Source organism: Zingiber officinale, chromosome 1B (assembly GCF_018446385.1).
Source record: "Zingiber officinale cultivar Zhangliang chromosome 1B, Zo_v1.1, whole genome shotgun sequence".
Lineage (NCBI taxonomy): Eukaryota > Viridiplantae > Streptophyta > Magnoliopsida > Zingiberales > Zingiberaceae > Zingiber > Zingiber officinale.
The window spans coordinates 131,389,472-131,401,337 of NC_055986.1; the positions used below are offsets into that span (position 1 = coordinate 131,389,472).

The 11,866-nt window shown below is 46.0% G+C and overlaps 2 protein-coding genes across 2 annotated transcripts; both read right to left on the bottom strand.

Annotated features, from left to right (window-relative positions):
- Window positions 1–1,601: 1,601 nt before the first annotated feature.
- LOC121999343 (blue copper protein 1a-like) lies at window positions 1,602–2,410 on the bottom strand. Its single transcript, XM_042554062.1, has 2 exons — window positions 2,188–2,410; window positions 1,602–2,116 (listed from the first exon to the last, which is right to left on the bottom strand). The coding sequence occupies exons 1-2, from the start codon at window positions 2,351–2,353 to the stop codon at window positions 1,803–1,805; spliced, it is 480 nt and encodes a 159-aa protein (XP_042409996.1). The 5' UTR covers window positions 2,354–2,410; the 3' UTR covers window positions 1,602–1,802.
- Window positions 2,411–4,329: 1,919 nt separating this feature from the next.
- LOC121999427 (blue copper protein 1a-like) lies at window positions 4,330–9,600 on the bottom strand. Its single transcript, XM_042554142.1, has 3 exons — window positions 9,545–9,600; window positions 4,889–5,205; window positions 4,330–4,795 (listed from the first exon to the last, which is right to left on the bottom strand). Exons 1-3 carry the CDS (start codon window positions 9,583–9,585, stop codon window positions 4,491–4,493), a joined length of 663 nt encoding a protein of 220 aa, XP_042410076.1. The 5' UTR covers window positions 9,586–9,600; the 3' UTR covers window positions 4,330–4,490.
- Window positions 9,601–11,866: the final 2,266 nt, after the last annotated feature.

The following is an 11,866-nucleotide window of genomic DNA, read 5'->3' on the forward strand; positions in this document are numbered from 1 at the left end:
AAGGCATAAAGGAGAGTGCAAATTTTTGGACGACTGTAGTAAGAAGGGGTGAACTGGTGAAAGTAAAACTTGGGTCAAGTCAGTCGGCTACACCTCCTTCGACTAAACTTGAAGGGGAGGCTAGCAATATGGGTTATGATGAGTAGACCCAAGAGATGACGAGGCGGGTCAAGATCAAGGTGATGTGACGGTCAGAGTCAACGTAAAAAAACATCCCTCATCTGACTTTATCAGTTACCCAGCATTAGGGCTCTTAGGTCCAACCTGGTGGGATTATCATCCGAGCGAATAAAGGTCAACTGACCCTTCAGCCGGTCAAACATACGGAGCCTAGTACTTTACTTAAGAGATAACGATCATTTAACAGCCGACAGGATTTTGAGGCGGTCGGCCTCCTAGGTCGGTCGAGATGTCCAAACCATCTCATAATCGACCAGCCATAGGGTTGGTTAGAGTATGGGTTGGCCTCCTCAAGGATCGCGGATCTCTCTATGCATGTTTGGCTGGATAAAAGGCCGACCAGCTTTGAGCTGGCCAACTTTAAAGTATTTATCTTCATATCACTACCCAGACGGATTTCTAGCAAAACATAGGTTGCCAGATGGATTTCCAAGAAACATGGGGCATCATATTATTTCTCAAACGGATTCCTAACATAAGCAGGACATTATATTATTCTGTGAACGAATGTCTCAATGCTATACAAAACCTAACTGAGTGGCTTAACATCGAGATATGTATAAAGGCAGCTGGCCTTACTGGTTGGCCAAGATACAAGCAATATAATATATAATAGAGCATCTTATACGGAATGTAACCAAGCAGCTTAATAGAGACGGCATGCCTTAAGGACCGATTGGGACATATTTAGTAGACAACATCCTAATAATTTGTCAAGATAACACGTATGTGTTAGAAAATATTCTTCTGGAAACTTCTCTGGAGACTATCGTGTCTCCCATCAACAGACCATTTATGACAGCATATTCTCTCATCAATCCCAACAATAACAGAAGCTATAAATGGTAAAAAAATGTATACATGTAGGTAAAAGAAAGATTTCTTGGATAATTATTGCGCATTGCTTAACAAACTCTGACACATGCACTATGCCACCTCATGATTGTGGAGACTCTAAGAGGTGGTATATAAAAAGGGAGTCCACTCCGTGGGGAAGGTACGCTCTCTGGCATTTACAACTATACTCTCAGACGCACGTTCCTTACTGTTCTTTATTCACCCATCCGAACTTGTACTGACTTGAGTGTCGGAGACTCTTCGCCAGGGACTCTCTTCTGATTTCTAGGTGCTAATGTTTTGTTGTCCCGTCTTTGTGTGTACAGGAGCAGAAGGAAGTTTTTTCATAGAGTAAAAGGTCTTCTACCAGTGAACTATTGATCTACCGTATCCAACACATTATCTTTGTAATTTCAGATAGGACCAGATAACATGAGATGGAGGACAGACTTATATCATGTTGTGCCATTTTGTTAATAGATGTAAATCTCTATTAGACTATATATACAAGAGTTTTTTCTTCAATATTCAATAATTGAAGTCACAAGTGATGAGAAAGATCAATAATTTTTCTTCAACTATAAGATAATGAATTTTTCGAGTTCATTGTAAGATGCAAAAGAATAAACCCAATACAAACAAACACATTCGAATATTTCAACTTCTTACTTGGAACTACCTCTCATTTCTCTCCTAATTTTAAAGAGCAACGGCAGGACAACACCACAGACACAACATCAAACACACTGACCCAACAAAAACCAAATCAACGAATGAATTCATCTTCAGTTCATCATCGCAATCACCACCGCTATCACCATCGCCGCCTGGAATGTGTGTTTCATGATTGGGGTCGACGACGAAGTCGGCGGCAGAGCAGGCGCAGGGCTCGTGGCCGGAAGAACGTTGATGACTAGCTTCTGACCTCTTTGGCAATGGTCTGCAATTCCACAGAGGTACCATTTCCTCCCTGTTGTCTTAAGAGGTATCACGTCGCGGCCACTGGTAAACACTCTGCCAGCTCCTGTTCCATTGCATGCCTTGAATTCTACTCCTCCGACAGGGATGACATTGTGATCCCCTCCACTGTACACGAAAACTGCAAAACAAAAAAGCAGCATATGAGCTTTATGATAACTGAGTGATTAAATACGCTACTGAATGGATTACCTAAATTGTCTCCAACCGCGAACGATTTGGTCGCTGCCCAATCTGTGTAGTTGAAATCTGGCATCCAACCGTTGCCATCGCCAACTACGATATCTGCTCCCATGGCAAATGGCAGCAGAGAAACGGCCGAGAAAAGAAGCAGTGCAAGAACCTGCTTGGAAGCCATCAATGAGCAAAGCGCTGAGCTTGATGTAGTGTTGCTTTTCGAAATGGGGCTGCCTGATCTGTGATGCTTTTGTGACTGGAAAGAGAGAACAAAGCAATTGTATATATACACACACGTCCTGGCGTGGACCTCGTCTATTGCAGACATTAAATTACAGGAGTTAATTTGCAGGCAAAGGTCGGCTTGAAGTTTCTTCTTTGTTGTGTTAATTAGCTGTTGCCAAATTGCCGAATTCTTGCAAGAACAGGACAAAGGAGAAATTTTGAACAGTAAAGGCCAATTCATTGAGAGAATCGACCTCGCCAATGTAACTCACTGTTTTGTACACTCTTTTCTTCTGTTTTATGCGAGATGGTGGTAACCTAAAGAGGGCCTTAGATTTTGGCTGTTTTATTTAAGAGGTCTTGCTGCTTAATTTAAGACTGAGATTTTGGTTGTTTCAACAGCTGTCGGCCGCGGCATGACCCGTAAAAAAAAAAAAAAAAAAAAAAACCGTGTCAGGCAGGACCTAGTACGGTCCTTGAGTCAAGTTGAGCCGGCTGGCTCAACTCGATCACGGGTTAAGTTTAACATGACTTAATTACAATTTTCCTCGGGCATGACATAGACTCCGACATGACCTATGCGACAATTGCAACAAAAAAAAAAAATATATATATATATATATATATATATAATTAAAGTTAAAAAATTTATTAACTATTTTGAGTTTCTATATTTTTTATTTCTATTATTTTCTTTGAAAATTAAGTTTTATTTTTTTTTATAATACATGTATTTAGTTCCTAGAACTGACCAATTTTAAAAAGAATCGATATCCTATAAAAAAATTTATTAGTTATCAAAATAAATTTAGAAAGTCTAGATGGATCTTAACGAATGGCTTAGCATCACGAATAATTCGAATATTGTAGACGCATGGAATGCCCTATGTGAATTTTGAATCTTTGTTGTTGGGGGGCCGTCTTATCTCTTACCATCACGTTGGGTCCCGAAGACTAAAAATTAAACTCCATTGGTTTATGATTATTAGAGCATCTACACTGCCATTAACGCATGACGTGTTAATGGCAATATATATATATATATATATATATATATAATTTTTCAGCGTTGTAGTCATTTTAACACGTTCAATTCGTTGAACGCATTAATGCTACAGTGCGTGAACACTACATCCACGTAATACTATAGTGCGTGAACAATACAACCACGTATATATTAATGCTGAAGTTTTAACAGCGTTGCAGATGCTCTTAATCATTCCACTAACATTAAATCATATTTTTGTGCATATGTAAGGGTCTTAACTCTTAATTGATGCATTGAAATGTATATATTGTGACCAAAAATGATAATTCTTATCTGAGGCTTAATTGATGCATTGAAATGTATATATTGTGACCAAAAATGATAATTCTTATCTGAGGCTCTCTAAGATCATCCTAAGCATATTAAAAAGGAGTAAATTGGGGAGGCCTAGTCCATTGTGATAACTTTTTATAGCACCAACTCAACTACACCCATGAAAATATCCATTGAAATAGCATTAACACAAAATCCAATAAATCTAATGTGAATATTATAGCAAGATCAAACTATGGATAATTTATAATTGTGCATCATCCTCCCTCACATATGATAAATGAAAATAGTATAAGATAAATGAATAGACATATTTTCATTCTAAAATTATGATGTCATAATTTTTCATAAAATCTAAAATATATTCATTTGGTATTAATTTTTTAACTATATTAAAGTGAATAGGTAAAACATACAATTTATTTTTATTTCTTATGTTTTTTATTTAAAAAGACATATTTTTTAAAATCTCAAAAAGAATTTTTAAAAGAATGATGGCAGATTCAAAATCTGGCCACCAAAAACGTCTGCAAGTGGTCGAGCAAATGATAAGATTCAGAAATAATTAACAATTTTTTATCAAACTTTTATGTTTTTGACATGAAACTCAACCGATCGATTCGATAGATAAGACTTCCCCTTAATTCGGTTTTGCTACAATAATGAAAGACAAACTCGATATTCATACTAAAATAGCATATATATAATTTATTATATTCAAACAAAAAGGAATTAAAACTCGCGAATTGTTTGCCGTTCATTAATCAACTGATCATATCATCATCGCCGCAATCAAAACCGCCATCAGCGTCTGGTACGCGTGCGACATGACTTGATTCGACGTCGACGAGTTCGGTGGCGGCGACATGGCCGGAAGAACTTCGATGGCAAGCTTCTGCCCGTTAATGCAGTGCTCTACCACTCCGCACACGTACCATCTCTTCCCCGTCGTGTTGAGCTGTATCACGTCGTTGCCACTGTCGAACCTCTTAATCGCTCCGTTCGAAACATTGCACGTCCTGAAGTCATCTCCTCCCACCGCAACCACACTGTGAATCGCTCTGTCGTACTTAAAAACTGCGCAAATTTGTATAGCAATAGTAATAATAATAATATTTTTGTAATTTTCATGCACCGAATATATATATTATAACCTGAACTAATGGTCACCTAGATTGTCCCCAAGCATGAACATATTGTTCGATGCCCATTCGGTGTAGTTGAAATCCTGCCTCCAACCGTTGTCATCGCCGACCACGATGTCTGCTGCCATGGCGACGGGCACCATGACAGTTGCGATGGCAAGGAGCACTGCGAGGACCTGAAGCTTGGAAGCCATTGATGGATCTTCCTTATTTAATTTGCTACCTTGATCACAATTCTCTCTCGGAGTTTCTGGCGTGTATGCGTGTGTGTGTATATATATATATAGACGCCACATCGAACTTGGAGATGGTGGCATTGTTTGCGACGCACTGCCATTGATTCTTCAGATAATTGCCACAAGTTCATTAGCAGGCGAAGGTCGGCGAGAGTAATTAAGTTTGTTTAAATTCTTGTGCTATTAGCTAGCTGCGGCAAGAAAGAAAAGGACAAAGAAGAGATATGGCTTATGTGATGTCTGTATATTATGGGGATTGACAATTCCAATGGAACAGCTGGTTGGTATCGATTGATTGGTGTTTTTTGGAGCTTCTTTTGTGTTGGCATTTATGGATCCAAGACGAAACAAAACTTGAAGGTTATTGGTTAACAGTTTAATTCATTGGGTTAAATACAAGATTTTTTTTTTTTACTTTTTATCCATTTTAATGAATTTATTATATATTTTAAAAGATGATAATAGATTTATCGATCAATTCCTTTAAATTTATTTAGATCCAAAGGATCATCAACCTGGAAGGCAGGGGAAGTTTATATATTAAGCAATTTTTAAAAATCTTGGTGTTTGTATAAGATACATGGATTGTAATGAGGTCTTAGTCAGATTAAGCAGTTTTATGTTGTCACATGGCAACATCAGCCATAAATGTTTGGCTGAAATTCATGAAATTAATTGTTATACTTCTCCAGTTGTTCCTAACGAATAACTTCGTTTGAGATGATCCAAGGTAGATAATGTTCCAGATTACTAATGGATATGGGGCATATGATCATCCTTTGGAAATTGGATTTCATACTAAAAGAATCTTCTTAGCTTTGATTGGTAGGGCATCTCAATGCAAGATTTATAAGAGGTTTGTAAAATCTAAAAAATTGTGATCCTGTCTGGAAGCTGAGAAAACGAACCTGCCGGGGTGACGTGTCTGGAAGGTTGACCGCATCCCCATGACCGGGTTGATGATCTGTCCTCTACGTTGACCGGCTCGTCAGAGGTCCTCCTCCGGTCAACTGTACCTGCATCCAGCGACCGGGTTCCCCCGGTCTCTGGTACCTCGGTGCTCGAGGCGAATCCCACAAATGTATGAGTATCCAGATAATAACAGAACAGTAGTAAAATAAACAGATACCGAGTACGAGAACATACCCTGGCCCAGGGGGGCGCCCTCGGATGGATGGATGAGCTAGTCGTGTCGCCAATCGAGTCGTAGCGTCCCGGAACAATACAGCGGCTCACAGGCCGGCACACGGCACGCAGGCCGGATAATACAAATGACTAACAAGCATAATAGTGGTGCGAAGAATGAGATAGATCGGCACGATGGCCGGATCCACGTTGGCGGGCTGCCAAAGGCAGCTATGGCTGTGATTTTGAGGTGGTATTCGCCGTAATCGCCGGCACCCATCACGGGAAGTGCAGGCAGCAATGGCGGAGGTGTCGGCGACTGCTGGAGACGCCGGCGACGACTGTGGCAATCGCCGGAGGCGGCCGTGGCGGCTGGAGACGCCGGCTGCTGCTGGATGAGGCGACACCGGAGGGGGAGGCGGCGCTGGAGACGCCGGCTGCTGCTGGAGGAGGTGACAGCGGAGGGGGAGGCGGCGTTGGACGCCATATGCGACGGCGATGCTCGGTTCTCCCCCTGGCAGCGGTGAAAAAGCCCTCTCCTAGGCGGCGTCGATGGTGTGAGACCGGAGGAAGGGGGTGGAAGAGAGGAGGAGGATAACTCCGGCGGCTTCGTCGGTCGCCGACGAAGGGCGTGAGAGGGGCAAACCCGTGCTTCCCCTTGGCTGGCGGCGGGCTCCCTTTCCTCTCTCCGTTTCTCCCTGGCGGCGCAAGCCCCCCAAACGCGAGCAAGCCCCCCCCCCCCTCCCCCTCCATTTCTGTGAACGGCGCTTTCCCAAAAAAAAACCCCTCAGCCCTAGCAATCCTTCCTCCCCAAAATGCCCCTCCTCCCTTCTCTATTTACTTCTCATGCCCTCATTTACCTCCGGATCACAAGCCTCCCCTTCAAGTCTAGTCGAAGGAGGCGTGAGTCCGACTGACTGGACAGTCTATTGCAAAGAATTAAACCGCTCTCAATGTCAAAGCTTAATCGCTGAACCAATAATATAATGTCGCTCGAGCGGTCGCTATAATAGTGGCATTGTAGGAGATGGTAACGGTACCGAGCGGACCAAGTCTGTAATCGGACCAATGCCGAGTGCGCAGCCGCGAAGATACCGACCGGACGATCGAAGTGCTGTCGATCGTATGGATAGATGTTAAACGAACGCTGTCGTGCGAGCGATCGAAATGATGCCGATCGGATAGATAGATGCTAGACGGACGCTGTCGTGCGTGCGACCGGAATGTCGATCGATCGGATAAATGCGGGGCGGGCGATGCCGCGCGTGCGACCGGAATGATGTCGATCGGTCGGATAAATGCCGAGCGGACGATACCGCGCGTGCGCCAGAATGATGTCGATCGGTCGGATAAATGCCGGGCGGACGATACAGCGCGTGCGACCGGAATGATGTCGATCGAGTAGACGGCGAGCGGACAACGCCGAACGGGCGACAGAGAAAATGACGATCAGTCGATCATGAAATGCTGGCCTGACGTGCTGAATGAGCAGCATCGAGAATGGTCAACGAGCGAACATAAAATGCTGGTCCGGCAGTCGAGTAGCGAGGAGTTGGCAATGCTGAACGAGCGATCGGAATGATGCCGATCGGATGGATAGATGCCAGACGAATGCTGTCGTGCGAACGATCGTAATACTGCCGATCGGATGTATAGATGTCGGACGGACGATGCCGCGCGTGCGACCGCGGTGACGTCGATCGGTCAGATAGATGCCGGGCGGACGATGCTGCGCGTGCGACCACGGTGACGTCGATCGGTCAGATAGATGCCGGGCCGCGAGGACTGCTCAACCCCGAACGGGGGAGATAGATGCTCGCGACGGCTACTCGACCCCAAACGGGGGAGATAGATGTATGATATACTGGTCCGGTATACTGGTCCTCCCGGCCGAACGGCTCGGGGGCCTTCGGCTTCGAGCGCTTGGCTCGGATAATAACCTTTCGGCCGAACGGCTCGGGGGCCTTCGGTCCTCGAGCCTGTGGCTCGGATATAAACCTCCCGGCCGATCAGCTCGGGGGCCTTCAGTGATAACTCGACCCCGAACAGGGGAGATAGAATATTTGATATGCTGGTCCGTGCAGAGGTCTTCAGCCCGGGAGGTTTATAGTCGCCGGCCCGACTGCGTCCCGACTCTTGGTCGGTCACCCGGGAGGTTTATAGTCGCCGGCCCGACTCTCGATTTTTAACGACGGTGCTCGTCGGTCTCCAAGTGAGACTACACACCCGGCCGAACGGCTCGGGCCTTCGTCGTCGAGCGCTTGGCTCGGAAAACCATATACCCGGCCGACCGGCTCGGGCCTTCACATCGAGCGCTTGGCTCGTATATAATCCTCCCCGAGGTAGTCTCGGCTAAAATGTACCTGACCGAGCGGCTCAGGCCTTCGCTCCCTGAGGAAGTACTCAGCTAAAATGTACCTGGCCGAGCGGCTCAGGCCTTCGCTCCCTGAGGTAGTACTCAGCTAAAATGTACCTGGCCGAGCGGCTCAGGCCTTCGCTCCCTGAGGTAGTACTCAGCTAAAATGTACCTGGCCGAGCGGCTCAGGCCTTCGCTCCCTGATAGTACTCGGCTGACCGGCTCGGGCCTTCACTCGAGCGCTGTACTCGGCTACATTGTCCCTGGCCGCGCGGCTCGGGCCTTCGCCCCCTGAGGTAGTACTCAGCTAAAATGTACCTGGCCGAGCGGCTCAGGCCTTCGCTCCCTGAGGTAGTACTCAGCTAAAATGTACCTGGCCGAGCGGCTCAGGCCTTCGCTCCCTAGCGACCAACGGAGATCTGCATCAGTTCCCTACTCCCGAACACCCGTGGAGTTAGGAGAACATAAGACACTCTTCAGAATACAAGGCAATAACCTCCCTCTATCATCTTGAACAGCGCAGGGTTTTGGTTTCCCATCCTGCCATAATAGTATGCAGCCCGGCCGAACAGCTCGGGGTCTTCATTTTCGAACGCTGCTTATATTCTATACGCAGCCCGGCCGAGCGGCCTGGGGTCTTCGGGATATCCTTCCCGATCGAACGGCTCGGGATCTTCTATTTCAAGCATCGCTCGTATCCCATACGCAGCCCGGCCAAACGGCTCGGGGTCTTCGGGTTCGAGCCTTTGGCTCGGATATAAACCTCCCGGCCGAACGGCTCGGGGGCCTTGGCTCGAAGAACTAATACAGATCATATAGCTACCCGAGAACAGATAACGGAAAAACTGACCTAGATCATGAGGATAGCAGAACTCTCCGGCGTCGTCCATCTTCACGTTCCAGATTAGGCGCGTTCCCACAGACGGCGCCAATTTGATCCTGTCTGGAAGCTGAGAAAACGAACCTGCCGGGGTGACGTGTCTGGAAGGTTGACCGCATCCCCATGACCGGGTTGATGATCTGTCCTCTACGTTGACCGGCTCGTCAGAGGTCCTCCTCCGGTCAACTGTACCTGCATCCAGCGACCGGGTTCCCCCGGTCTCTGGTACCTCGGTGCTCGAGGCGAATCCCACAAATGTATGAGTATCCAGATAATAACAGAACAGTAGTAAAATAAACAGATACCGAGTACGAGAACATACCCTGGCCCAGGGGGGCGCCCTCGGATGGATGGATGAGCTAGTCGTGTCGCCAATCGAGTCGTAGCGTCCCGGAACAATACAGCGGCTCACAGGCCGGCACACGGCACGCAGGCCGGATAATACAAATGACTAACAAGCATAATAGTGGTGCGAAGAATGAGATACACCGGCACGATGGCCGGATCCACGTCGGCGGGCTGCCAAAGGCAGCTATGGCTGTGATTTGGAGGTGGTATTCGCCGTAATCGCCGGCACCCATCACGGGAAGTGCAGGCAGCAATGGCGGAGGTGTCGGCGACTGCTGGAGACGCCGGCGACGACTGTGGCAATCGCCGGAGGCGGCTGGAGACGCCGGCTGCTGCTGGATGAGGCGACACCGGAGGGGGAGGCGGCGCTGGAGACGCCGGCTGTTGCTGGAGGAGGCGACACCGGAGGGGGAGGCGGCACTGGAGACGCCGGCTGCTGCTGGAGGAGGTGACAGCGGAGGGGGAGGCGGCGCTGGACGCCATATGCGACGGCGGTGCTCGGTTCTCCCCCTGGCAGCGGTGAAAAAGCCCTCTCCTAGGCGGCGTCGATGGTGTGAGACCGGAGGAAGGGGGTGGAAGAGAGGAGGAGGATAACTCCGGCGGCTTCGTCGGTCGCCGACGAAGGGCGTGAGAGGGGCAAACCCGTGCTTCCCCTTGGCTGGCGGCGGGCTCCCTTTCCTCTCTCCGTTTCTCCCTGGCGGCGCAAGCCCCCCCAACGCGAGCAAGCCCCCATTTCTGTGAACGGCGCTTTCCCAAAAAAAAAACCCTCAGCCCTAGCAATCCTTCCTCCCCAAAATGCCCCTCCTCCCTTCTCTATTTACTTCTCATGCCCTCATTTACCTCCGGATCAAATTGAATAAAAAGTTTTGAATCATGGTAGAAGTGAGGTTTGAAATTTATAGTTTAAGAGTAGTAGTGAAAACTTAAATTTACTCTTTTGTCTCGAAATTGATGCAATATATATAAAATTATGTAACTCATATATGAATTTAATCACAAAAATGTTGGATATATGTGAATGCAGAAGAGGAAAGAAGCTCTCCATTGTTAATGAGACTTTAATCTCACATTGGGAGTTTCAAAACATATTAGTTGGTTTATATTGATTCACATACATTGATGCAAGCTTGATTTACGAGTGTCAAATGTCAGACCGGTCGGAATAAAATTTATCCAAGTGGAACAACCAACATTTTGTCACGTGGATTCTTTTTGTTGCTCAAGAAGGTAACAGAAGCATTAACCATTATTTTCGTAACCTCCCGGATATTGATCATTCACATTTACCAATAAAAATATACACTTAAATTACTTAAGAAATTTGGTATGAAAAATTCTAAGAAAAATAAAACTCGAATGGCCACTAATGTGACCCTATACAGTGATCTAAGTGAAAAACTCAGACCTCAAATATTACAGAAGCGTCATAGGAAGTCTACTATACCTGACTGCCAGTCGATCTAATATTTTATTTGCAGTTAGTATATGTGCTAGATACCAAACATGTGCCAAGGAGTCACACTTGGCTAATGTTAAAAGAATTTTTAGATACTTAAAAGGAACATCCAACGTAAGAATGTGTGTTGGTGCAATTTTCCTAGTTCAAGGTTGATCAATTTGACTAAACTTGAGTCGTGATGTTTAAGTTTTAATGTTTAGCAATGTATGGAGATTGCAGGTGCAATTGTCCGTTTTGAGAGATTGTTGGTGCAATTTCTCTCTGGTCAAGGTTTGACCAGTTTGATGTGAAGAATAGTCAAGTAGGTTAAGCTTGACTGAATACTTAACTGGGAAGTCCTAACTGGAGACTAGGCAAGGACAAGTCCAACGAGAAGGTTGGCAGAAGAAGAAAGTTCAAGTGAGTCAGTGTTGACTGGACACTCAGAGTGAAAAGTCCCGGTGAGTGAAGTCGGATAGTGGAAAAATCTTGATAAGTGAAACCAAGTGAAAACCCCTAGTAAGTGAAGCTAGGCAAATGAGAAGTCCTAGTGAGTGAAGCCAGACAATTGGAAAATCCTGGTGAGTGGAGGCAGGTGAAAAGCCCTAGTAGTAAAGTTA

What these genes read in the sequence shown, in the direction of transcription:
- LOC121999343 (XM_042554062.1), bottom strand. Translation starts at nt 2,353, where the DNA reads ATGGCTTCCAAGCAGGTTCTTGCACTGCTTCTTTTCTCGGCCGTTTCT. An exon ending in CGCGGTTGGAGACAATTTAG is followed by an intron (nt 2,117 to 2,187) that starts GTAATCCATTCA and finishes TTTGTTTTGCAG; the next exon opens with TTTTCGTGTACAGTGGAGGG.
- LOC121999427 (XM_042554142.1), bottom strand. Translation starts at nt 9,585, where the DNA reads ATGGGGATGCGGTCAACCTTCCAGACACGTCACCCCGGCAG. An exon ending in CAGACACGTCACCCCGGCAG is followed by an intron (nt 5,206 to 9,544) that starts GTTCGTTTTCTC and finishes AATTATCTGAAG; the next exon opens with AATCAATGGCAGTGCGTCGC. An exon ending in CATGCTTGGGGACAATCTAG is followed by an intron (nt 4,796 to 4,888) that starts GTGACCATTAGT and finishes AAATTTGCGCAG; the next exon opens with TTTTTAAGTACGACAGAGCG.